The sequence below is a fragment of the Symphalangus syndactylus genome, chromosome 11, assembly GCF_028878055.3.
Source record: "Symphalangus syndactylus isolate Jambi chromosome 11, NHGRI_mSymSyn1-v2.1_pri, whole genome shotgun sequence".
In the NCBI taxonomy this organism is placed as follows: domain Eukaryota; kingdom Metazoa; phylum Chordata; class Mammalia; order Primates; family Hylobatidae; genus Symphalangus; species Symphalangus syndactylus.
In genome coordinates, this window is record NC_072433.2 from 23,919,607 (window position 1) to 23,945,620 (window position 26,014).

The 26,014-nt window shown below is 47.7% G+C and overlaps 1 protein-coding gene across 4 annotated transcripts; it reads left to right on the forward strand.

Moving 5' to 3' along the window:
• Window positions 1-8,621: 8,621 nt before the first annotated feature.
• NQO1 (NAD(P)H quinone dehydrogenase 1) lies at window positions 8,622-25,881 on the forward strand. Of its 4 annotated transcripts, XM_063611708.1 has the most exons (7): window positions 9,151-9,409; window positions 16,548-16,712; window positions 16,826-16,956; window positions 19,931-20,044; window positions 21,873-21,974; window positions 23,715-23,921; window positions 25,536-25,881. In XM_063611708.1, the coding sequence occupies exons 1-7, from the start codon at window positions 9,403-9,405 to the stop codon at window positions 25,566-25,568; spliced, it is 759 nt and encodes a 252-aa protein (XP_063467778.1). In that variant the 5' UTR covers window positions 9,151-9,402; the 3' UTR covers window positions 25,569-25,881. The 4 variants fall into 4 exon arrangements, with proteins under 4 accessions (XP_055153769.1, XP_055153770.1, XP_063467779.1 ...); XM_055297794.2 differs by having other exon boundaries at window positions 8,622-9,409; window positions 23,715-25,881; XM_055297795.2 differs by lacking the exon at window positions 21,873-21,974 and having other exon boundaries at window positions 9,149-9,409; window positions 23,715-25,881.
• The last annotated feature ends 133 nt before the right edge of the window (window positions 25,882-26,014 follow it).

Genomic DNA, 26,014 nt, shown 5'->3' on the forward strand with positions numbered 1-26,014 from the left:
ATTGATTTAGCCAAAAATTTGGATATTGCCATATTGGGAAGAAAAGGAGAAAAGGTGAAGGCGAGGGGGAGTGTTAAGGTGCTTATTCTCATCTTTCATAGTAGATATGAATCAATAATGTCTAAAAATGATAAATAAAAACCAGCATATTACTTAGAAACGTGCAGGTAAATACCACAAGGCACCACTAAAGAGAGTGTTGGGGCGGGGCGTGGTGGCTCACCCCTGGAATCCCAGCACTTTGGGAGGCCAAGGCGGGCAGATCACTTGAGGTCAGGAGTTTGAGACCATCCAAGTCAACATGGTGAAACCCCATCTCTACTAAAAGTACAAAAATTAGCTGGGTATGGTGACGGGCACCTGTAATCCCAGCTTCTTGGGAGGCTGAGGCAGGAGAATCACTTGAACCCGAGATCGCACCACTGCACTCCAGCCTGGGTGACAGAGTGAGACTCTGTCTCCAAAAAAAAAAAAAGTGTTGGGAAGGAGACAATTCAGGAAGGTTGGAGTGGGGGATGCTGTTTATCATAAGCCTCAGGAAATTATGGACTCTTTTTTTTTTTTTTGAGAGGGAGTCTTCCTCTGTTGCCGAGGCTGGAATGCAGTGGCGCGATCTCGGCTCACTGCAAGCTCCGCCTCCCGGGTTCACGCCATTCTCCTGCCTCAGCCTCTCCGAGTAGCTACAGGCGCCCGCCACCACGCCCGGCTAATTTTTTGTCTTTTTTAGTAGAGACGGGGTTTCACCGTGGTCTAGATCTCCTGACCTCGTGATCCGCCCGCCTCGGCCTCCCAAAGTGCTGGGATTACATGCGTGAGCCACCGCGCCCGGCCTTTTTTTTTTTTTTTTTGAGAGGGAGTCTTCCTCTGTTGCCGAGGCTGGAGTGCAGTGTTGCGATCTCGGCTCACTGCAAGCTCCGCCTCCCAGGTTGACACCATTCTCCTGCCTCAGCCTCCCAAGTAGCTGGGACTACAGGCGCCCGCCACCAGGCCTAGCTAATTTTTTTGTATTTTTAGTACGGACGGGGTTTCACCGTGTTAGGATGGTCTTGATCTCATGACCTCGTGATCTGCCCGCCTCGGCCTCCCAAAGTGCTAGGATTACAGGTGTGAGCCACCATGCCCAGCCTGGAAATTATGTGACTCTTAAAATTGTATACAAGCTTTAGATTAAATTAATATAATTCTTTTTTTTTTTAGACGGAGTTTCGCTCTTGTTGCCCAAGCTGGAGTGCAATGGCACGATCTCGGCTCATTGCAATCTCCATCTCCCGGGTTCAAGCAATTCTCCTGCCTCAGCCTCCCAAGTAGCTGGGACTATAGGCGTGGTGCCACCACGCCCAGCTAATTTTTGTATTTTTAGTAGAGACGGGGTTTCACCATCTTGGCCAGGCTGGTCTCCAACTCCTGACCTCATGATCCACCCGCCTCGGCCTCCGGAAGTGCTGGGATTACAGGCGTGAGCCACTGCACCTGGCCAAAAATATTTTTTAAAAGATAATTTAGGCCGGGCGTGGTGGCTCACGCTTGTAATCCCAGCACTTTGGGAGGCCGAGGCGGGCGGATCACGAGGTCAGGAGATCTAGACCACGGTGAAACCCCCGTCTCTACTAAAAATACAAAAAAATTAGCCGGGCGTGGTGGCGGGCGCCTGTAGTCCCAGCTACTCGGAGAGGCTGAGGCAGGAGAATGGCGTGAACCCGGGAGGCGGAGCTTGCAGTGAGCCGAGATTGCACCACTGCACTCCAGCCTGGGCGACAGAGCGAGACTCTGTCTCAGAAAAAAAAAAAAAAAAAAAAAAAAAAAAAAAAAAAAAGATAATTTATCTGTGTATTACTTCAATAACTAAAAAAGTAAAAACAAAACTAATAGTCTCAATTCTCCTTCTACAGATGTGAGAATCAGGACTCAGTGAGCCTAAAATATTTAGTTTATTTCATAGTTTTGACAAACGTACCACATTTCACATTTATGTAAATATTATATAAAATGTAAGCATTGCAATTTTCCTGTAAATTTTGAACTACTCAAAAATAAAATGTGTATTTAAAAACTTCAAACACACAGCCTAGTTTCTTTCTCTTTGTGTAAAATGTTTTGTTGTTGTTTTTAAGAGACAGTGTCTCACTATGTTGCCCAGGCTGGCCTCAAACTCTTGGGCTAAAGAGATCTCTCACTTCACCCTCCCAAGTAGTTGGGAATACAAAAGCACACCACCACTATAAAATCTTTTTATACTGGAAAAGTTTAAATATACATGGAATTAAGACTAAAATAATGAATCCCCATGTACCATACATTTTATTTCAATACTCAGAAACATTTTGCCAATCTGTTGTTTTTGAAATATTTTAAGGCACAGCCATGACATAATTTCATTTTACCTCTAGACACTTCAATATGCACGTTTGATACCTGATTTCAAAAAAAAACCCATTATATCTAACTAAATATCATCTAATATCTATTCTCTAATTTTCTCAAAGTTTTTGGTGTTTTTTTTTTTTTTTTTTTTTTTTTTGAGACAGAATCTTGTTCTGTCGCCCAGGCTGGAGCACAGCGGCACAATCTCGGCTCACTACAACCTCCACCTCCCAGGTTCAAGGGATTCTCCTGTCTCAGCCTGAGTAGCTGGGATTACAGGTGTGCACCACCACGCCTGGCTAATTTTTGTACTTTTAGTAGAGACGGGGTTTTACCATGTTGTCTAGGCTGGTGTTGAACTCCTGACCTCAGGTGATCTGCCTATCTCTGCCTCACAAAGTGCTAGGATGACAGGTGTGAGCCACTGCAACCGTCCAAAGATGTCTTTTTATAGTTGTTTGCATCAAGATCCAAACAATGTCTGCATATGACATTTGCTTGTTTTATCTTGTTAAATCTCTTATATTCTTGAACACAATTAACTGATGATTAACTTTACATGTCAGCTTGACTGGGCAAGGAATGCTCAGATAGCTGGTGGAACACTGTGTCTAGGTGTGTCTGGGAGGGCGTTTCTGGGAGAGATGAGCATTTGGATCGGCAGGCTGCATAAGGAAGATCGCCCTCACCAAGGTGGGCAGGCATCCTCCACGCCACCGAGGGCCCGAGTACAATAGAGAGGAGGAGGCCAGGTAAATTTGCTCGCTCTCTTCTTGAGGTGGGACATCATCTTCTCTTGCTCTTGGGCATTGCTGTTCCTGGTTCTTGGGCCTTTGGACTGGGAGTGGCACTTGCAACGCTGGCTCCCCCGGTTCTCACTCTTGAGTTTGGACCGAAACCACACCACCAGCTTTTCCGTGGCCTCCTGCTTACAGACAGCAGATTGTGTGACTTCCCAGCCTCCAGAATCAAATGAGCCAATCCCTCATAAAATATAGCTTTTTGTTGTTGTTGTTGTTGAGATGGAGTCTCCCTCTGTTGCCCAGGCTGGAGTGCAGTGGTATGATCTCGGCTTGCTGCAACCTCTGTCTCCAGGGTTCAAGCAATTCTCCTCCTGCCTCAGCCTCCCGAGTAGCTGGGCCTATAGGCATATACCATCACGCCTGGCTAATTTTTGTATTTTTAATAGAGACGGGGTTTCACCCTGTTGGCCAGGCTGGTCTCGAACTCCTGACCTCATGATCTGCCTGCCTTGGCCTCCCAAAGTGCTGAGATTATAGGCACATGCCATCACGCCCAGCTAATTTTCGTATTTTTAGTAGAGATGGGTTTTCGCCATGTTGGCCAGGCTGGTCTCAAACTCCTGACCTCAAGTGATCTGCCCGCCCCGGCCTCCCAAATTGTTGGGATTACAGGTGTGAGCCACCACACCTGCTTTTTTTGTTTTTTTTGTTTTTTTTTTTTGAGGCAGGCTCTCACTCTGCCACCCAAACTGGGGTGCAATGGTGAGATCTTTGGCTCACTGCAGACTTCACTGTCTGGGCTCAAGCAATCCTCCCACCTCAGCCTCCCAAGTGAGGGGGACTACAGACACACACCTGCCTAATTTTATTTAAAATTATGTTTTGTAGAGATGGGGTCTTGCTATGTTGCCCAGGCTGTTCTCTAATTTCTGGCCTCAAGGGATCTGCCTGCCTTGCCCTCCCAAACTGCTGGGATTACAGGTGTGTATTAGTCAGGTTTCTGTAGAGGGACAGAACTAATAAGATAGACATATGTAGTATTAACTCACAGAATCACAAGGTCCCACAATTGGCCATCTGCAAGCTGAGGAGCAAGGAAGCCAGTCCGAGTCCCAGAACTGAAGAACTTGGAGTCTGATGTTGGAGGGCAGGAAGCAGGAAGCAGGAAGCATCCAGCACAGGAGAAAGATGTAGACTGGGAGGCTAGGCCAGTCTAGCCCCCACCTTTTTTTTTTTTGGTGAGGTGAGTCTCTGTCACCCAGGTTGGAGTACAGTGGTGTGATCTCGGCTCACTGCAACCTCTGCTTCCTGGGTTCAAGCTATTCTCCTGCCTCAGCCTCCTGAGTAGCTGGCATTATAGGCATGCACCACAACACCCAGCTAAATTTTTTTGTACTTTTAGCAGAGATGGGTTTTGCCATATTGGCCAGGCTGGTCTTGAACTCCTGACTTCAAGTGATCCACCCATCTCGGCCTCCCAAAGTGCTGGGATTACAGGCGTGAGCCACGGCGCCAGGCCTAGTCTAGTCTTTTCACATTTTTCTGCCTGCTTTATATTCTGGCCGCACTGGCAGCTGATTAGATGGTGCCCACCCAGATTGAGGATGGGTCTGCCCTTCCCAGTCCCACTGACTCAAATGTTAACCTCCTTTGGTAACGCCCTCACAGACACACCCAGGATCAATACTTTGCATCCTTCAATCCAATCAAGTTGACGTCAGTATTAACCATCACCAGGTGTGAGCCCTGCACCCAGCAATATATTGCTTTTTATATATTTATAGAAATTCAATTGGTTCTGTTTCTCTGGAAAATCTTGATCAATATACACTCCTTCATTTTTCTTATGGCACTGAATTATGGGATAAACCAGGTTGGTTGTCCTATAGAATGTCCCACACTGTGATTTGACTGATGGTTCCCCATGATTTTAACTTCTATCTCCTGTGTTTCCCAATCAACTCACTTGGGTTTTCGTTTTTTGTTTTTGCTTTTAGATAGGGTGTCACTCTGCTGCCCAGGTTGGAGTGCAGGGGTACAATCACAGCTCACTATAGCGTCGACTTCCCGGGCTCAGATGATCCACCCATCTCAGCCTCCTGGGTAGCTGGAACCACAGGTGCACACCACCACACCTGGCTAATTTTTAATCTTTTTAGAGATGGCAGAGGGTGGGGGTGGGGGGGTCTCACTATGTTGCCCAGGCTGGTCTTGAACTCATGGGCTCAAGGGATCCCCCTGCCTTGGCCTCCCAAAAGTGCTGGGATTACAGGTATGAGCCACCGAACCCAGCCCCAAACAACCCACTTTTTTTTTTATTCTCTCAGTTCTTGCCCTTATTTAATCCCCCTCTCTTACTTCAGCCTCATTAGGAACTCGAGTCTCTGGACCCCTCTACTTTTTCTCCGCCAATAAGCCCTTTCATAATGTTCATCATCACTCCAATCACTCTCCTTTTGAAAAATGGACTTTGTTGAGGAATAACATGCATACAATAAAATGCTTGTATTTAAAACGCACTTTTCAGCGGATTTTAATAAATACATACACCTGTGTAACTACCGCCACCATCAAGTCACTCTCTTCTTCACAGCCCCCACTCTGTCTCCTCTCATCATGCTTTCCCAGCCTACATCAATCCCTCAGACTCCCCGTCTCCTGGCACGCCTGGCTGCAGACCTGCAGGAGAGAACACATATGCCGACCTGCTGGAAACCTGTACGTCAGTACTGCCCTCCCGAGGACCCTCAGTCTTTGTCCAGGCAGCAGAGCTCGCCCATGCTCCACGGCAGCTTTTTCTTTTTCTTTTTTTCTTGAGATGGAGTCTCACTCTTGTTGCCCAGGCTGGAGTGCAGTGGCAAAATCTCAGCTCACTGCAACCTCTGCCTCCTGAATTCAAGCGATTCTCATGCCTCAGCCTCCCAAGTAGCTGGGACTACAGGCGCCCACCACCACACCCAGCTAAGGTTTTTGTATTTTTAGTAGAGACGGGGTTTCACCATGTTGGCCAGGCTGGTCTCCAATTCCTGAGCTCAAGTGATCCACCCGCTTCAGTCTCCCAAAGTGCTGGGATTACAGACCTGAGCCACTGTGCCCAGCCAGTAAGTTTCTTTCTTTCTTTTGAGACAGGATCTCCCTCTGTTGCCCAGACTGGAGTGCAGTGGCATGATCTTGGCTCACTGCGACCTCAAATGTCTGTCTTTACCACTGTGTAGTAACAAATTTGGCCAGGAGTGGTGGCACATACCTTTAACTCCAACACTTTGGGAGATCAAAGCAGGAGGATCACATGAGCCCAGGAGTTTGAGACCAGCTTGGGCAACATAGTGAGACCCTGTCTCTACCAAAAAAAAAATAAAAATTAGCCAGGTATGGTGGCATGCACCTGTCATCTCAGCTACTCAGAAGGCTGGGGCAGGAGGATTGCTTGACTCCAGAAGGTTGAGGCTGCAGTGAACTACCATCACGCCCCTGAGCCTCTGAATCTCAAATGATAGGAGTGTCCATCTTATTCACTGTGGGCCCCTCAGACCACTCCTGATGGTTTATGCTAATGAGATGACTTGGGGTGGGCCAGTATATAGTTCATGTTAACAAGATGACTGAGGATGGGAGCTGGCCATGCTGGAAACCAACCACCGAACACGACACTCGAGCTTTGGGGCTTTGAGACCCACCTCTGGATGGGTCAGGGAGACTGGAGATTGAGAAAACAATCTCACTAGAAGAGTGAGAGATAGAATAGCCAGCACACTGCGGCCTCGATCTGAACCATCTCAGGTCTTTCCAGACACTAGTGACATGTGGCTATTTAATTTAAATTAATTAAGGCCAGGCGCAGTGGCACATGCCTGTAATCCTAGCACTTTGGGAGGCCGAGGTGGGCGGATCACCTGAGGTCAGGAGTTTGAGTCCAGCCTGGCTAACATGGTGAAACCCATCTCTACGAATAATACAAAAAGTGTCTGAGTGTGGTGGCGCATGCCCGTAGTCCTAGCTACTCAGGAAGCTGAGGCACAAGAATTGCTTAAACCCAGGAGATGGAGATTGCAGTGAGCCAAGATCCTGCCACTGCAGTCCAGCCTGGGTGACACAGTGAAACCCTGCCTCAAAAAATAAATTTTTAAAAAATTAATTTAATTACAATTAAAACTTCACTTCCTCAGTCCACTGGCCACTTTTTTTTTTTTTCCATTTTTTTTCTTTTATTGAGTCCACCACTGTGGCCTTGAATTCCTGGGCTCAAGCAATCTTTCGCCTCAGATCCTGAGTAGCTGGGACACAGGCGCCTGCCACCACGCCTGGCTGCTGGCCACATTGTCAGTGCTCAATAGCTACTTGAAGCTTGTGGCTACCTTACTTGGGCAGCATAGATAGGGAAAGTTCTATTGGACAGGGCTGCCTACCTAGCCCTTTTTTAAAAGGTCCTTTTATACTGTTTTGTCAGATGGGGTCTCACTTTGTTGCTCAGGCTTTTCTCAAACTCTTGGGCTCAAGTGATCCTCCTGCCTCAGCCTCCCAAAGTAATTCGTAAATACGTGTAAATAATATAGTCCTCTCTTGTTGCATCAAAATGAAAGCAAAAATGTCACGATGGGGTCGGGCGCGGTGGCTCATGCCTGTCATCCCAGCACTTTGAGAGGCTGAGGCGGTAGGATTACCTGAGGTCAGGAGCTGGAGACCAGTTTTCTGGTGGCTCCTTAACTTTTGCACTGGAGGGACAATGGAAGGACCCTGTGTCATCCTCACCTCCCCCATCTGTAATTCTTCTGATGGTTAATTACCACTTTAAAGCTCTAGTTCTTTTTCCTTCCTTCACCTACTGACAGTATATCTCCTTCTTTACCGTAACTTTTACTTTACAGAGATTTTTTTTTTGAGACGGAGTCTCACTTCGTCACCCAGGCGGGAGTGCAATGGCACGATCTCGACCCACTGCAACCTCCGCTTTCCGGGTTCAAGCGATTCTCCTGCCTCAGCCTCCCGAGTAGCTGGGACTACAGGCGCCCGCCATCACGCCCGGCTAATTTTTGTATTTTCAGTACAGACAGGGCTTCACCAGGTTGGCCAGGCTGGTCTCAAACTCCTGACCTCAGGTGATCCGCCCACCTTGGCCTCCCAAATTGCTGGGATTACAGGCGTGAGCCACCGCGCCTGGCCCCGTTTTGGCTATTCTTTAATGTGCTTCCCTATAACTGCTATCTCCACACCAGCCTTGCCTTAGCTCATGGGAAACAAAACCAATTAGTTCCCCCATTACCTGCCTTGAGGAGCAGGGGTGGTGCAGTGGCATGCACCCAGGGAAGTGTGTTGTATGGGCCCCCAAGTACAGAATCTGAATCTTGCAAACGAAGAAAGAAATTCGTCTCCATAGAGCATGTCTCCCCAGGAATCTCAGCCTTTCAAATCCACAGTCACAGTGACTCAGCAGAATCTGAGACTAGGGCACCACAGTAATCCACATCCGGCTCTTTTTCTGCTCTATTTCGTGCCAAGGCTAAAAGGGCATGCCCACTTGATCCCTGGACTCTCTTGGGACAACTTCCACCCTGCATCCTCTTGCACCTCGGGGCACAGTGCGCAAGTGGGCTTGCCTTAGCCCCTCCAGCCAGATTTTTTTTTTTTTTTTTGAGACAGAGTCTCGCTCTGTTGCCCAGGCTGGAGTGCAGTGGCGCGATCTCGGCTCACTGCAAGCTCCGGCTCCCGGGTTCACGCCATTCTCCTGCCTCAGCCTCTCTGAGTAGCTGGGACTACAGGCGCCCGCCACCACGCCCGGCTAATTTTTTGTATTTTTAGTAGAGACGGGGTTTCACAGTGTTAGCCAGGATGGTCTCGATCTCCTGACCTCGTGATCCGCCCGCCTCGGCCTCCCAAAGTGCTGGGATTACAGGCTTGAGCCACCGCGCCCGGCCCCCAGCCAGATTTTTGAGGCCTCTGTCACACACCCCCACAAGCCCCTCCCCCAGCCCTCAGAGACTTTTCTTGACTTCCACCAGTTGCTAGGTGAGAGTGGAGAAGCCCCTCCTTCATCCCCCAGGCTCCCTTCCTTCCTGGAGCTGCAGCCTCGGCATCCTCCGCCCAGCACCCCAGGATTCAGGCGGTGGGTCCCGCCCTTGTAGGCTGTCCACCTCAAACGGGCCGGGCAGGATATATAAGAGAGAATGCACCGCGCACCACACACGCAACTCCTGCGCTGTTGCAGCCGGAGCCGCCCAGCCCACCGAGAGGCTAGTTCCGGCCAGGGTCGCCCCGGCAACCACGAGGCCAGCCAATCAGCGCCCTGAACTGCACCAGAGCCATGGCCGGTGAGTGCTGCAAAGGGCGAGGTGCTTGGCGGTCGTCTCCGGAGCCCTGGTGCCTGTGGAGGAGGTTGTAGGGTCTTGGCCCTGAATTTTGTTCCTTGACTCAAAACCCACAAAGGGAAGAGATTAGGGACCTGGGATGAGCCTTGATCGGACTCCCGGAGAGGGGGAGCTTCTGTTTGTATTGGGAGTCGCGGATCCTTCCCCACTCCACCCCACGAACTCTAGTGGGCATTAAGGGGAAACTTGACCTTGGAAGCAGAAATTCCCTCCAAAACTGTGGTCAGAAACTGGCAGTCAGAGGCCAAATCAGGCTTACGGTCACAGCCCATACCTCTTTTGATCTATAGTATTTAAAACACTTTGAAATAAGTTGCTAACATTAAAATGGGTGATTTCACTTAAAAATGTGGATTCTGAGCCTCTGAAGAAAATGAGAGTATCTGGCGATTGGTGGACAGGAGTGGAGGAAACTGATGCCTTTAGTTTGACAGAGACCAGAACCAGCTCCAGGCTCCAGGCTGCCAGGCACAGGTTTTGTTTTGTTTTGTTTTGTTTTGTTTGAGACGGAGTTTTGCTCTTGTCGCCCAGGCTGTAGTGCAATGGCCCTATCTTAGCTCACCGCAACTTCTGCCTCCCGGGTTCAAGCGATTCTCCCATCTCAGCCTCCCGAGTAGCTGGGATTACAGGAGGGTGCCATCATGCGCGGCTAATTTTTATATTTTTAGTAGAGCTGGGTTTCGCCAAGCGTGGTCTCGAACTCCCGACCTCAGGTGATCCACCCACCTCAGCCTCCCCAAGTGCTGGGATTACTGACGTGAGCCACCGTGCCTCGCCTTGGGAGGTATTTTCCATTGAGGCCCTTGGATTAGGCAAACCTGATCGGGTCGTACTGATCAGTTTCTAGTATTGGGTCCATTTCAGTGATAGAGCCTTCCCACTCGGCCATCAACCCTAGGGGAACTCAGAGGTCACCCCAGCTCCACCCAAGGCATAAATAACCAGCTGAGACAACTGCAGGGACTGAGAGCTGTTTCCCAAATAATCTCACTCTGAGATTGGACAGCACTAAGATGTAGAAAGCTGTTGCCTCATCTGGGGCAGAATCCTGCGTTTTGTAATTTCCTTCCCTGTGGACCCGGTCCTGCCTCTAAAAATGCACCTACACACAGAGAAGCCCATCTTGGTCAAAGTGAGTGGAGGAAGAGATCGCCCTTGCAGTTGACAAACTGAAATTATCAGGATCTCTGAGAAAGGGACTAAGCTGGGGATTCGGCCTCCCAAAGTGCTACGATTACAGGCATGAGCCACGGCGCCCAGCCTTCTGTTGAACTTTGTCCCTTACCTCTCCTAACACACTAATGCCATTGTACCCTGAAGAGGTTATCCGTGTGTGCATCTTGTGGCCTCTCTCAGGGTAAACTGTAATAGTCTAACTCCTCCAGATCGTGTTGCTCAGCTAGTTAAGTGGCAGGAAGGGAAAATGAACCCTCTAGGCCCAGAAAACTTTTTAATTGCCTATTCATGACCATCTTTTTGTTTGTTTGTTTGTTTGTTTGAGACAGAGGCTTGCTCTGTTGCCCAGGCTGGAGTGCAATGGTGGGATCTCGGCTCATTGCAACCTCCGTCTCCTGGGTTCAAGCGATTCTCCTGCCTCAGCCTCCAGAGTAGCTGGGATTACAGGCACCTGCCACTATGCCTGGCTATTTTTTTTTTTTTTTTTTTTTTGTATTTTTAGTAGAGACAGGGTTTCACCATGTTGACCAGGATGGTCTCGAACTCCTGACATGAGGTGATCTGCCCGCCTCAGCCTCCCAAAGTGCTGAGATTACAGGTGTGAGCCACCGCGCCCCACCCACAATCTTCTTTTGATCATTTTTGAGTTGTTTTGGGGATCTACATATTCCAGGTACTGCACTTTGGTGGTTATATTTGTTGCAAATATATTATTCCTATTTGTGTGTTGCCTTACGTGAAAAATTGTAAAGTCACAGGCATGCTTGTAGCTATTAGATACTGAGCTCCTTGAAAGAGCAACAGATGGATATCCTGATTTGCTCATTTTCTGAGAAGTGCCTTGACTGTCTTACTACTTAGAAAATGCTTGTTAACATTGATGAGAAGTCAATAAAATAAAAACTGTTGGCCAGGAGCAGTGGCTCACGCCTGTAATCCCAGCACTTTGGGAGGCCGAGACAGGCGGATCACGAGGTCAGGAAATGGAGACCATCCTGGCTAACACGGTGAAACCCTGTCTCTACTAAAAATACAAACAATTAACCGGGCGTGGTGGTGGGCGCCTGTAGTCCCAGCTACTCCGGAGGCTGAGGCAGGAGAATGGCGTGAACCCGGGAGGCGGAGCTTGCAGTGAGCCTAGATCGTGCCACTGCACTCCAGCCTGGGTGGCAGAGCGAGACTCTGTCTCAAAAAAAAACAAGCAAAAACTGTCAGAGCGGCGGTCAGTAAACATTGATAAGATTAATGGCAAGGTAAGTTACAAAGAAAATGGCTGTTAGAGCTGAATATGCTCACTTGCCTCCCAATCATGTTAAATCCATGGGTTAAAGAGGTAGGAATTTGTTGAGGCAGCCTCAGAGCTTCCTTTTCCTTTTTCCAAGCTATCCGAAGCAAGTCAATCACTTCCAGTGCATTGAAATCATCATCAAACACCTATTCCACTGAATCTTAGTTTCAAGAGTCCAAAACCCTAGGACCAAGTTTGGAAATCCCCTGGTTTGGCATACTGGGCCCTGAAAGTTACACTTGGCTGAATTTAGCCCAAGAGGCACTTCCCTTGCTAGATGTGGTCAATAATAAAAGCAGGAAGAGAGCTTAAGGCTTAAATGTGCCTTTCTAGTTATTTTAGTTATTTCTAGTTATTCAGATGGTGCAAAAAAGTTGCAGATGCTGGCCGGGTGCGGTAGCTCATGCCTGTAATCCCAGCACTTTGGGAGGTCGAGGCGAGTGGATCATGAGGTTAGGACATCAAGACCATCCTGGCTAACATGGTGAAACCTCGTTTCTACTAAAACAAAAAATACAAAAAATTAGCCGGGCATGGTGGCACGTGCCTGTAATCCCAGCTACTTGGGAGGCTGAGGAAGGAGAATCGCTTGAACCCAGGAGGCGGAAGTTGCTGTGAGCCGAGATTGCGCCACTGCACTCCAGCCTGGGTGACAGAGCAAGACTCCATCTCCCCCGCCCCCACCCTACCCCCCAAAAAAAGTTGCAGATGCCTTCCCTCCCAGCTCCACTCACTGTTCATGGTAGGGTATGAAGTAGCAGCGCACATTATCAGGAGCAACTGTGGGGATAAGCGTCCTTTCTCTGGCATTTCGCTCTATGCCCTTGCACGCTGTTGTTTGTGTTTCTCACTGTTTGTAAGTCTCACTGTCGCCCAGGCTGGAGTACAGTGGTGTGATCACGGCTCACTGCAACCTCCACCTCCCTGGCTCAAATGATTTTCCCACCTCAGCTTACTGAGTAGCTGGGACTACAGGCACACACCACTACGCCCCGCTAATTTTTTTTTTTTTTTGGTGGAAACGGTGTTTCTCCATGTTAGCCAGGTTGGTCTCAAACTCCTGGGCTCAAGCAAGCTGCCTGCCTCGGCCTCCCAAAGCGCTGGGATTACAGGTGTGAGCCACCATGCCCAGCCACTCTCTATATTTTTAAATTATTCCAGCTTCACCACTTAATGACTACACACTTTGGTAACTTGCTTCTCTCCTGTGCCTCAGTTTTCTCATCTATAACATGGGGCTACTCATGGTATTGACCTCATAGGGTGTGTCTCAGTCTATTTTGTGCTGCCATACATAATACTTGGGACTAGGTAGTTAATAAAAAAGAGAAATTGATTTCTCACAGTTCTGGAAGCTGGGAAGTCCAAGATCAAGGTGCTGGCAGGTTCGGCTGTCTGGCGAGAGCTGCATTTGGAGGAATGCTGTGTCCTTACACGGATGGCGGGGGGTAGAAGGTGGAAGGGCAGGTGAGCCCTGTCCTGGGTGAAGCCTCTTTTATGAGGGCCTTAATCCTGCTCATGAGGAAGAAGACCCCCCTCGCCTAATCACCTCTCACAGGCCTCATCTGTTAATACTCTCACATTGGCAGCACCTGAATTTTGGAGGGGGACACGTTTAAAACATAGCAGGTTGTCCTGACAAAGGAAGAAAGTGCAGGCCGGGAGTGGTTGCTCACACCTATAATCCCAACACTGTAGGAGGCTGAGGCAGGCAAAATTGCTCCAGCCTGGGCAACATGGCTCCAAATTTGACCAGCCTGGGCAACGTGGCAAATCTCTGTCTCTACAAAAAAAAAAAAAAATTAGGTGTGGTGGTGCACACCTGTAGTACCAGCTACTCAGGAGGCTGAGGTGGGAGGATAGCTTGAGCCTGAGAGGTCAAGGCTGCAGTGATCTGAGATCATGCCACTGCATTCCAGCCTGGGCAACAGATTGAGACCCTGTCTCAGAAAAAGACAAAGAAAAAAAAGGAATGCAAAGCACTTAGGGCAGTGCCTAGCACAGTTTAAGGATCCACTAAATACTGTTCTTGGAAATTGAAGCATGCTGCCTCTGACAACCTTGTTAATATAAAAGAGGCCCATTTCCCTTCCACCTGTACCCCTTTGCCATTTCTTACTTATAAAGGAAGCTGAGCTGTTAATAATTTAGTGTGATTGGCCTGGTACAGTGGCTCACACCTGTAACCCTAGCTACTGGGGATGCTGAGGCAGGAGAATCACTTGAACCTGAGAGGCGGAGGTTGCAGTGAGCTGAGATCACGTCACTGCACTCCATCCTGGGCAACAGAGTGAGACTATGTCTCAAAAAAAAAAAAAAAGTTTAATGTGATCAGTCTACATTTTTCCCCCTCATACTAGCGTGCTGCAAGTCTACATACAAATATATGTCATTTCTTTTTTTTTCTCTCTTTTTGTATTTTCTTTTTCTTCCTTCCCTTCCCTCTCTCTCTCCCTTCCTCTCACTTCTTTCATTTTAAATAAAAATGAATTCATATTCACTTCCTTTTTTATCAGTTAATAATAGATCATGGATATCTTTTTGAGTCACTACATATAGTTAATTCATTTTAATTTTTTTGATTTTTAAAATTTGTTTATTTGAGACAGGGTCTCCCTCTGTCGCCCAGGCTGGAGTGCAGTGTGGCGATCACGGATCACTGCAGCCTCAACCTCCTGGGTTCAAGTGATCCTTCCATCTCTCAGCCTCCTGAGTAGTTGGGACTACAGGCATGCACCACCATGCCCAGCTAATTTTTGTACTTTTTGTAGAGACGGGGTTTCGCTTTTGTCATGTTGCCCAGGCTGGTCTCGAACTCCTGGGCTCAAGAAATTGTTCCCGCCTTGGCCTCCCAAAGTGCTGGAATTAGAAGCGTGAGCAACTGTACCTGGTGAACAGTCTCTAAAAATTTTTTTTTTAGTGACAAGGTGTCACTATGCTGCCCACGCTGGTCTCCATCTCCTGGCCTCAAGGGATCTTGCCGCCTCAGCCTTCCAAGTAGCTGGATTATAGGCTCCAGCCACTGTCCCCAGCCAGTTTAACTCATTCTTTTTTATATTTTTTTACTTTTATTTTTATTTATTTATTTTTCTGAGACAGGGTCTTACTGTGTCGCCCAGGCTGGAGTGCAGTGGCACGATCTCGGCTCACTGCAACCTCTGCTTCCCGGGTTCAAGCGATTCTCCTGCCTCAGCCTCCCGAATAGCTGGGATTACAGGTGCCCGCTACCACACCCGGCTAATTTTTGTGTTTTTGTAGAGACAAGGTTTCACCATGTTGGCCAGGATGGTCTCGATCTCTTGACCTCGTGACCTGCCCGCCTCAGCCTCCCAAAGTGCTGGGATTACAGGCTTGAGCCACCATGCTCGGCCAACTCATTCTTGTTAACAGCAAAATATACTGTAGTGTGGATGTACCCATAATTTATTAAAATGTTCCCCATAGACAATCAGTTTATATCTAATTTTTGCCAATGAAAAGCATGCTCTTTTTTTTTTTTTTGAGACGGAGTCTCGCTCTGTCGCCCAGGCTGGAGTGCAGTGGCGCAGTCTCGGCTCACTGCAACCTCCGCCTGCCAGGTTCAAGCTATTCTCCTGCCTCAGCCCCCTGAGTAGCCGGGATTACAGGCGCGTGCCACCACGCCCAGCTAATTTTTTTGTGTTTTTAGTAGAGATGGGGTTTCACCACGTTAGTCAGGCTGGTCTCGAACTCCTGACCTCGTGATCTGCCCGCCTCGGCCTCCCCAAGTGCTGGGATTACAGACGTCAGCCACCGGGCCCGGCCCATCCTTGCTCTTATAGCCTGATGCTTTTAGTCTGTAGAACAGATTCCCCCAAATTGGAGAGCGAGATAAAAGATTTATGTGTCTTTAAAGTTTTAAGAGATCCTGCCTGATTACTTTCCCTAAAGGTTGAGGCAATTCATATTCCCACCAGTAAGGCGCCAATTTTTCTGTTGGTACAATCTTAATAACCCTGGGTGTTATTTGTTTTACATTTTGTGGGTAAATGTAAACTCATGGTAAATGTAAACACAGTACCCATGTAAACTCATGGGTAAATGTCTCATTTGAATTTTGCTTTTCCTGACAGGTCACGCAGAGCATCTTTTTTTTTTTGAGACGGAGTCTCGCTTTGTCGCCCAGGCTGGAGTGCAATGGTGCAATCTTGTCTCACTGCAACCTCTGCCTCCCGAGTTCAAGTGATTCTCCTGCCTCAGCCTCCCGAGTAGCTGGGATTACAGGTGCCTGCCACCACACCCAGCTAATTTTTGTATTTTTAGTAGAGACAGGGTTTCACCATGTTGGCCAGGCTGGTCTCAAACTCCTGACCTCAGGTGATCTGCCCGCCTTGGCCTCCCAAAGTGCTGGGATTACAATTATGAGCCACGGAGCCCGGTTGTCAACATTATTTATTAAATCAGCCACTGATTTAAATGCTTCCTTTAATCTTCAGTACTTTTAAGGGGAAAATACATTTCTGGCTACAGGAGATGGAATGCAACAACCTAATGTCGAACAAAGCTGCCCCCTCCTTTACAGACTGCAACTCCCCTGTAGCTGAAGGTTTGCTGGTTGGTAATGGGTTTTCCCTGTGTGCTTTGTGTGTGTCTCTGTAGGCAGAAGAGCACTGATCGTACTGGCTCACTCAGAGAGGACATCCTTCAACTATGCCATGAAGGAGGCTGCTGTAGCAGCTTTGCAGAAGAAAGGATGGGAGGTGGTGGAGTCAGACCTCTATGCCATGAACTTCAATCCCATCATTTCCAGAAAGGACATCACAGGTAGGAGTTCCTCCTCCCCTCTTTAATTAGTTCTTTGCGGATCTCCTTGCCTGTGGGTCCTCTGGCCCAGCTTTGGCCCCTCTGGCCCCAGCCTCTCTTTTTCTTCTCTGCAGGTAAACTGAAGGACCCTGCGAACTTTCAGTATCCTGCCGAGTCTGTTCTGGCTTATAAAGAAGGCCGTCTGAGCCCAGATATTGTGGCTGAACAAAAGAAGCTGGAAGCCGCAGACCTTGTGATATTCCAGGTATGGCGGGACATCGGAAGGGGTGTCAGGCACATTTGCGTGCTTATTGTCCTAGACATGTACCTAATTAGCTATGGGATCTTAAACAGTCACCCACTTTACTGCATTCTCTGCAAATAAGGGTGATGACTTTTAAAGGTGCAGTATTACATGGATTTCACAGATATTGGGAATCTGGCTGTATTACTATTGCATATGTAAATACAACTGCAAGGCCAGGTGTGGTGGCTCACGCCTGTAATCCCAGCACTTTGGGAGGCCAAGGGGGGTGAATCACAAGGTCAAGAGACCAAGACCATCCTGACCAACATGGTGAAACCCCGTCTTTACTAAAACCACAAAAATTAGCTGGGCGTGGTGGCATGCGCCTGTAGTCCCAGCTACTCTGGAGGCTGAGGCAGGAGAATTGCTTGAACCCAGGAGGTGGAGGTTGAAGTGAACCAAGATTGCGCCACTGCACCCCATCGTGGTGACATGGCGACAGAGCGAGACTCCATCTCAAAAAAAAAAAAAAAGAAAGAAAGAAATGCAGCTGCAGAGATGATGTACAACCCTTGAGCTTGCTTTCTTCCATGTACTTAGTCTCCCCTTCAGTTAGCGATTCCTTCAGTTACTGATTCCTGCAGTTAGCAATTCCTGTTGGACTCTCTCAAAATTTGCAGTTCTCCTCCTTTCTCCGTAAGAATCCCAAATACTTTGTAGAATAATCCATGAGACATTGACTTCTCTGCCATTGTAGCCTGCCAGCTGAAGGGGGCTTTGAAACCCTGCTGAATGTGTTCCTGCAGCAAACCACGGCCTTTCTTCTTCGGGAAGCTGCCTTACCGTTTAGCAGACAATGCTGGGATTGTGCGTGCATCTCGTCAGTGATCTTTCCCATAAATGTGACTGTACTCAATGACTTTGCCTTTACAATTCCAGCCAGTCTTTTGATATTGAACATAGAATGTATATGATCCTGGAAACCACAAGGAGGGTGTTACAGGCTGTGTTTGTTTTTTTTTTTCTCTCTCTTTTTTTTTTTTTTAGTTATTCAGTCAGCTACAAAACATCCAATCCTTGAAGTCTTTTATTTTACCCACAGGCCTGTTGCTAAGAATCAAAGCCACATGCCACTAGCCAGTACCCCAAAGGATGGCTTTAAAAAAAAAATTTAAATTGGAGACAAGGTCTCATGGTCGCCCAGGATGGAGTGCAGTGGCATGATCTCTGCTCACTGCTGCCTTAACCTCCTGGACTCAAATGATCCTCCCACCTCAGTCTCCTGAATAGCTGGGACTATCAGTGCACGCCACCATGCCCTGCTAATTTTTTAATTTTTTTGTACAGATAGAGTCTCACCATGTTGCCCAGGCTGGTCTCAAACTCTTGGGCTCAAGTGATCCGCCTGCCTCGGCCTCCCAAAGGGCTGGGATTATAGGCATGTTCCTTTCATATCTTTAAATCATGAATCAAGGATAAGAAAACCTCCTGGTGTAGTCCTTACTCTGCTTTTATTAGGATAAGAGGTCAGACAAGACTTTCTCATGGGAAGTCCCTGATGAACCTTAGTCACACTAACTATTATTTATTATTGTTTTTATTTTTTTAACATTTTATTTATTTGTTTGTTTTTGAGATGGAGTCTTGCTCTGTTGCCCAGGCTGGAGTGCAATGGTGCAATCTCGGCTCACTGCAACCTCCGCCTCCCGGGTTCAAGCCATTCTCCTGCCTCAGCCTCCCAAGTAGCTGGGACTACAGGCATATGCCACCACGCTCGACTAATTTTTGTATTTTTAGTAGAAACAGGGTTTCACCATGTTGCCCAGGCTGGTCTCAAATTCCTGACCTCAGGTGATCCACCCACCTCGGCCTCCAAAAGTGCTGGAATTAAAGGCATGAGCAACCACACCTAGCCACATTGATTATTATTATTATTATTATTTAGAGATGGAGTCTTGCTCTGTCACCCAGGCTGGAATGCAGTGGTGATCACAGCTCCCTGTGATATCTCACACAGCTAGAGATGTGCACCATCACACCAGGCTAATTTTTAAATTTTTTTGTAGAGACAAAGTCTCACTTTATTGCCCAGGCTGGTCTCAAACTCCTGGGCTCAAGTGGTCCTCCCACCTTGGCCTCCCAAAAATACTGGGATTACAGGTATGAGCAACTGCACTCGGCCATCACACTGATTATTAGTTTGCATTTTTGAGTGATTTTGTTTATTCTAAGTGATATGATTTTTCATCCACGATAACAAGGGACAGTCATAAAATGAAGAAGGCCTATCTTCATTTTTTTCCACGATGGGGTCTCACTCTGTCACCCAGGCTGGAGTGCAGTGGCACGATCTCGGCTCACTGTAACCTCCACCTCCCAGGTTCCAGTGATTCTCCTGCCTCAACAGCCCGAGTAGCTAGGACTACAGGCATGCTCCACCACGCCCGGTTGATTTTGTTATTTTTGGTAGAGATGAGGTTTCACCATGTTGGCCAGGCTGGTCTCAAACTCATGCCCTCAAGTGATCCACCCACCTGGGCCTCCCAAAGGGCTGGGATTATAGGCATGAGCCACTGCACCTGGCCAAAGTTATACTGTTGATACCACACCTACTAAAGCAAACTCTTGGGAAAATACTGATTGAAGCAACACCATGAAGCAAACCTTGTTTGCAATCCTTGCTATTTAGACTTTGCTGCCAAATGTGATTTCATACAAACAAGTTTCATATCAACAAGTCTTCTGTGTATCTAGCTTTACTCGGACCCACTCAATATTTGCATTTTCAGGGAAAAAGAAGACTGTCAAGTTGGCTGACCAAGGACAATAATGATCTCTTTCCTTAAAGTGCTAACTCCCCAGGAGGAATGGGAAAGGTGTGAAGAGGGGCTTCCCATACAGTGCCATCACGGGGAGTGGCTCAGCACCCCGAGCCACCTTCTGGGCTTGCGGAGCCCCTGGTCTGACCTCAATGATGTCTTCTGTCCCACAGTTCCCCCTGCAGTGGTTTGGAGTCCCTGCCATTCTGAAAGGCTGGTTTGAGCGAGTGTTCGTAGGAGAGTTTGCTTACACGTACACTGCCATGTATGACAAAGGACCCTTCCAGGTAGGTGGACGGTTCTGAATGCTCTGACAGCCGGCTTCTGGGTGGTCTGTCCTGATGCAGGGGTGTTTGTTTGTTTGTTTGTTTGTTTGTGATGGAGTTTCCCTCTTGTTGCCCAGGCTGGAGTGCAATGGCGTGATCTCAGCTCACCACAACCTCCACCTCCTGGGTTCAAGCAATTCTCCTGCCTCAGCCTCCCGAGTAGCTGGGATTACAGGCATGCGCCACCATGCCTGGCTAATTTTGTATTTTTAGTAAAGACAGGGTTTCTCCATGTTGGTCAGGCTGGTCTTGAACTCCTGACCTCAGGTGATCTACCCGCCTCAGCCACCCAAAGTGCTGGGATTACAGGCGTGAGCCACTGTGCCCGGCTCTGATGCAGAGTTTTGAGCACAATTAGATCCTAAGCCTAGGCTCCGGGTCCTTTGTGAGAGACGCATGATCAAGTTTTTACAGATGGAATGACATGATGTTTGGGATTTGTTTTAAAACACTCCAGAGGCTGGGCGCAGTGGCTCACACTTGTAATTTCAGCACTTTGGGAGGCCGAGGCAGGCAGATCACCTGAGGTCAGGGGTTTGCGACCAGTCTGGCGAATATGACGAAACTCCGTCTCTACTAAAAATACAAAAATTAGCTCAGTGTGGTGGCGGGCACCTACAATCCCAGCTACTCGGGAGGCTGAGCCAGGAGAATTGCTTGAAACCCAGGAGGTGGAGGTTACGGTGAGCCAAGACCTCGCCACTGCACTCCAGCCTGGTCAACAAAGCAAGACTCTGTCTTAAAAAATAAAAGGCCAAGGGCGGTGGCTCACACCTGTAATCCCAGCACTTTGGGAGGCCGAGGCGGGCGGATCACAAGGTCAGGAGATCAACACTATCCTGGCTAACACGGCAAAATCCCGTCTCTACTAAAAATACAAAAAAAATTAGCCAGGTGTGGTGGCACGTGCCTGTAGTCCCAGCTACTCGGGAGGCTGAGGCAAGATAATTGCTTGAACCCGGGAGGCAGAGGTTGCAGTGAGCCGAGATGGCGCCACTGCACTCCAGCCTGGGTGACAGAGCGAGACTCCGTATCAAAAACAAAAACAAAAACAAAAATTAGCCAGATGTGGTGGTGGGTGCCTGTAATCCCAACTATTTGGGAGGCTGAGGCAGGAGAATCACTTGAACCCGGGAGACAGTTTGCAGTTAGTTGAGATGGTGCTACTGCACCCCAGCCTGGGCAACAGAGCCAGACTCCATCTCAGAAGAAAAAAAAAATGAAATAATAAAATAAAATGCTCCAGAGAAAAAGGGGGTCATGGGTCAAGCTAAAACTAGAATAGCAAAATACTGAGAGGTGAAGGTGAGTGATAGACGCAGCACTATTTTCTCATTTACATGTGTTAAAAATTTCTGTAATAAAAACAAAAGAAGGCCTGTCTTCATTTTTTGGAGGCCCAAATCCTGCACAGGGAACCCTTTGAGACCTTCCAGATGAAAGAGCTTGTCCTACGCCATGCCTAGCCCATGGGAGGATGGATAAGAACAACCAATAACTCCACCTAGGCAGCCAGCAGCCAGCACTGATTTTGGATATGGTGACAGCCTCGTCCTAAGCCACATGTGGGGGTTTGGAATCCTTCGTTCGCCCCAGGCCGCCGGTCTGTAGACCATCTAGGCTGGCACTCCTGTAGAGTCATATTATGTAGCTCAGGGGAGCCAAAGTATGAAGTAATATAAACAGCAAATAGGACAGACTTGTGCGTTCTTTTCCCTGGAGCATTAACTTCTTGTCACCGAGGGGGTGTGGAGGGGAGTGAAGTTTGTTATTGCTTTTTCTTTTGCAGAGTAAGAAGGCCGTGCTTTCCATCACCACTGGTGGCAGCGGCTCCATGTACTCTCTGCAAGGGATTCACGGGGACATGAATGTCATTCTCTGGCCAATTCAGGTACCTCATTTTCTTTTCTTTTCTTTTTTTTCTTTGAGACGGAGTCTGGCTCTGTCGTCTAGGCTGGAGTGCAGTGACACCATCTCAGCTCACTGCAAGCTCTGCCCACCGGGTTCAAGTGATTCTCCTGCCTCAGCCTACTGACAGGCGCCCACCACCACGCTCCGCTAATTTTTGTATTTTTTAGTAGAGACAGGGTCTTGCCATGTTAGCCAGGCTGGTTTCAAACTCCTGACTTCAAATGATCCTTCTGCCTCAGCCTCCCAAAGTGCTGGGATTACAGGCGTGAGCCACTGCACCCGGCCATGTACCTCATTTTCAAGGAACCTTCAGGGGAATTCATTAATTGAGCCTTCTGTGGGGTTCAAAACCTCAAGATAGCATCTGAAAATAGATCTTGAGTTGTGAAGGTGAAAGCATGGTCATGATTCAGAATGATGGGAGCCTCCTTTAAGAACTTGCCTACCTTCCCGGGTGCCTGTGTGTGAACACACCTGTGTGTGGATGTGTTCAAACAGCATTCTCTCCCAGCCAAGGACTAGTGTGAATCACTACCCTTGATTTGTATAGCCGTGGGCCCTGGTCTCGCCAGATGACTGACATCTCTCTCCAGCCTTCCCGTCCTTCTCCAGGTTGCTGATACAGTCCCACAGACTATTAGAGCCCAAGACAATTTAAGAAATGATTTACCGGGAGGCTGAGGCAGAAGAATCGCTTGAGCCCAGGACTTTGAGACCAGCCTGGGCAACATAGTGAGACCTCATCTCTACAAAAAAAAAAAAAAAAAAAAAATTAGCCACGTGTAGTGGCATACACCTGTGGTCCCAGCTACTTGGGAGTCTAAGGTGAGAGACCCAGGAGTTCGAGGCTGCAATGAGCTATGATCACACCACTGCATGCTAGCCTGGGATACAGGGCGAGACCCTGTTTCAAAGAAAAAAGAAATAATTTAGTTCAGCCAGTTTATACATGGATAAAACTGAAGCCTGGGGTGGGCTTATTGGTGTTATCAAACCCTCAAGATAATTTCTATAAAGAGGGAGGTTGGAGAGAAGAGCCAATGAGTGGCCACTTATGAAAATCATTTATCAAGACTCGTCTGGGCCTGTAATCCCAGCACTTTGGGAGACCAAGGCAGGCAGATCACTTGAGGTCAGGAGTTCGAGACCAGCCTGGTCAACATGGTGAAACCCTGTCTCTACTAAAGATACAAAAATCAGCTGGGCATGGTGGCGCATGCCTGTAGTCCCAGCCTTGGGAGGCTGAGGCAGGAGAACCACTTGAACCCAGGAAGTGGAAGCTGCAATGAGCCGAGATTGTGCCACGGCACTCCAGCCTGGGCGACCGAGCGAGACTCTGCCTCAAAAAAAAAAAAAAAAAAAAGACTCATCTGGTTGTATGGAGAGGCAGAGAAATGCACCCACGCAGGTCTTGGTGAGTCACCTGCCAAGAAACTGAGACTCCCTAAAGTAATAGAACTTCCAGCCTTCTTGGCAAAGGATCCAGGTTGGCACAGTTTCAAGGGTTTATGCATTTAAAGAAGAACACACCTGAGAAGGCTAAAATTGGTAACGGCTAGGTAGAGGGTAAGAGAGAGATGCTAGCTCCGAACTGATTCTCTAAGGTGCCTGAGGCCTCCTTATCAGTGTCTTAGTGGGAAGCCCAGACCAACTTCTGTTGTTTATAGTACAACTGCATGGAATTGGTTGACTTACCTCTCTGTGCTTTCTGTATCCTCAGAGTGGCATTCTGCATTTCTGTGGCTTCCAAGTCTTAGAACCTCAGCTGACATATAGCATTGGGCACACTCCAGCAGATGCCCGAATTCAGATCCTGGAAGGATGGAAGAAACGCCTGGAGAATATTTGGGATGAGACACCACTGTATTTTGCTCCAAGCAGCCTCTTTGACCTAAACTTCCAGGCAGGATTCTTAATGAAAAAAGAGGTACAGGATGAGGAGAAAAACAAGAAATTTGGCCTTTCTGTGGGCCATCACTTGGGCAAGTCCATCCCAACTGACAACCAGATCAAAGCTAGAAAATGAGATTCCTAAGACTGGATTTTCTTCTAACATGTTATCAAATCTGGGTGTCTTTCCAGGCTTCCCTGGCTTGCTTTAGTTTTTAAGATTTGGGTTTTTCTTTTTCCACAAGGAATTAATAGGAGAGGGAATCGACTGTATTCGTGCATTTTTGGATCATTTTTGACTGACTCTTATGATTACTATCATGGCATATAACCAAAATCCGACTGGGCTTAAGAGGCCACTTAGGGAAAGATGTAGAAAGATGCTAGAAAATGTTCTTTAAAGGCATCTACACAATTTAATTCCTATTTTTAGGGCTAAAGTTTTAGGGTAAAGTTTGGCTGGGTATCATTCAACTCTCCAATGTTCTATTAATCACCTCTCTGTAGTTTATGGCAGAAGGGAATTGCTCAGAGAAGGAAAAGACTGAATCTACCTGCCCTAAGGGACTTGTTTGGTAGTTAGTAATCTAATGCTTGTTTATGATATTTCTTGCTTTCAATTACAATGCAGTGACTAATATGCCTAGCACAAGTATCACTCTTCGTCAACTTTTGTTGTTTGTATACAGTACACAGATACCTTGAAAGGAAGAGCTAATAAATCTCTTTACTGCAGTCATCTACTTTTTTTTTTTTTTTTTTTTGAGACGGAGTCTCGCTCTGTCGCCCAGGCTGGAGTGCAGTGGCGCAATCTTGGCTCACTGCAAGCTCTGCCTCCCGGGTTCACGCCATTCTCCTGCCTCAGCCTCTCCGAGTAGCTGGGACTACAGGCGCCCACCACCACGCCCGGCTAATTTTTTTTTTTTGTATTTTTAGTAGAGACGGGGTTTCACCGTGGTCTCGATCTTCTGACCTCGTGATCCGCCCGCCTCGGCCTCCCAAAGTGCTGGGATTACAAGCGTGAGCCACCGCGCCCGGCCTACTTTTTTTTTTTAATTAAAAATAATTTTTTTTGAAGCAGTCTTGCGCTGTCACCCAGGCTGGAGTGCAGCGGCGTGATCTCGGCTCACTGCAACCTCTGCCTTCCAAGTTCCAGCGATTCTCCTGCCTCAGCCTCCCTAGTAGCTGGGATGACAGGCGCCTGCCATCATGCCTGGCTAATTTTTAAATTTTTAGTAGAGACGGGGTTTCACTATGTTGGCCAGGCTGGTCTCGAACTCGTGACCTCAGGTGATCCGCCTGCCTCAGCCTCCCAAAGTGCTGGGATTACAGGTGTGAGCCACTGCACCTGGCCTTTGCAATCTTCTACTTTAAGGTTTGCAGAGGTAAACCAATAAATCCACACTGTACATCTGCAATATGAATTCAAGAAAGGAAATAGTACCTTCAATACTTAAAAACAGCCTTCCACAAAAATACTTTATTCCTGATCTATACAAACTTTCAGAAGGTTATTTTCTTTATCATTGCTAAACTGATGACTTACCATGGGATGGGGTCCAGTCCCATGACTTTGGGGTACAATTGTAAACCTAGAGTTTTATCAACTTTGGTGAACAGTTTTGGCATAACAGTCAATTTCTACTTCTAGAAGTCATCTCATCCCACTGTTAGTATGATATAATTCAAGGAGCATATGATAAAACACTGCCCTCTTGTGGTGCATTGAAAGAAGAGATGAGAAATGAAAAGGTTGCCTGAAAAATGGGAGACAGCCTCTTACTTGCCAAGAAAATGAAGGGATTGGACCGAGCTGGAGAACCTCCTTTACCAGATGCTGACTGGCACTGGTGGTTTTTGCTCTCGACAGTATCTACAATAGCTGACGGCTTGGTGTTTCAGTTTGAAAATATTTTCTGTTGCCTTCATCTTCACTGCAATTTTGTGTAAATTTCTCAAAGATCTGAATTAAATAAATAAAATTCATTTCTACAAAACAGACCCACACTCATTGGTATCAGTGAAGCTAATGATAGTGGAATCTAGTGGGAGACAGATCAGAGGATTCAATCATAGACTGCAGCTGGAAGCCCCTTGGTGACGTGGCTTGACAACTCACCCAGCAGGGGT

Coding starts and splice junctions, on each gene's coding strand:
- NQO1 (XM_055297794.2), top strand. Junction 20,045..21,872: donor ATGACAAAGGACCCTTCCAG/GTAGGTGGACGG, acceptor TTTCTTTTGCAG/AGTAAGAAGGCCGTGCTTTC. Junction 21,975..23,714: donor TCATTCTCTGGCCAATTCAG/GTACCTCATTTT, acceptor CTGTATCCTCAG/AGTGGCATTCTGCATTTCTG.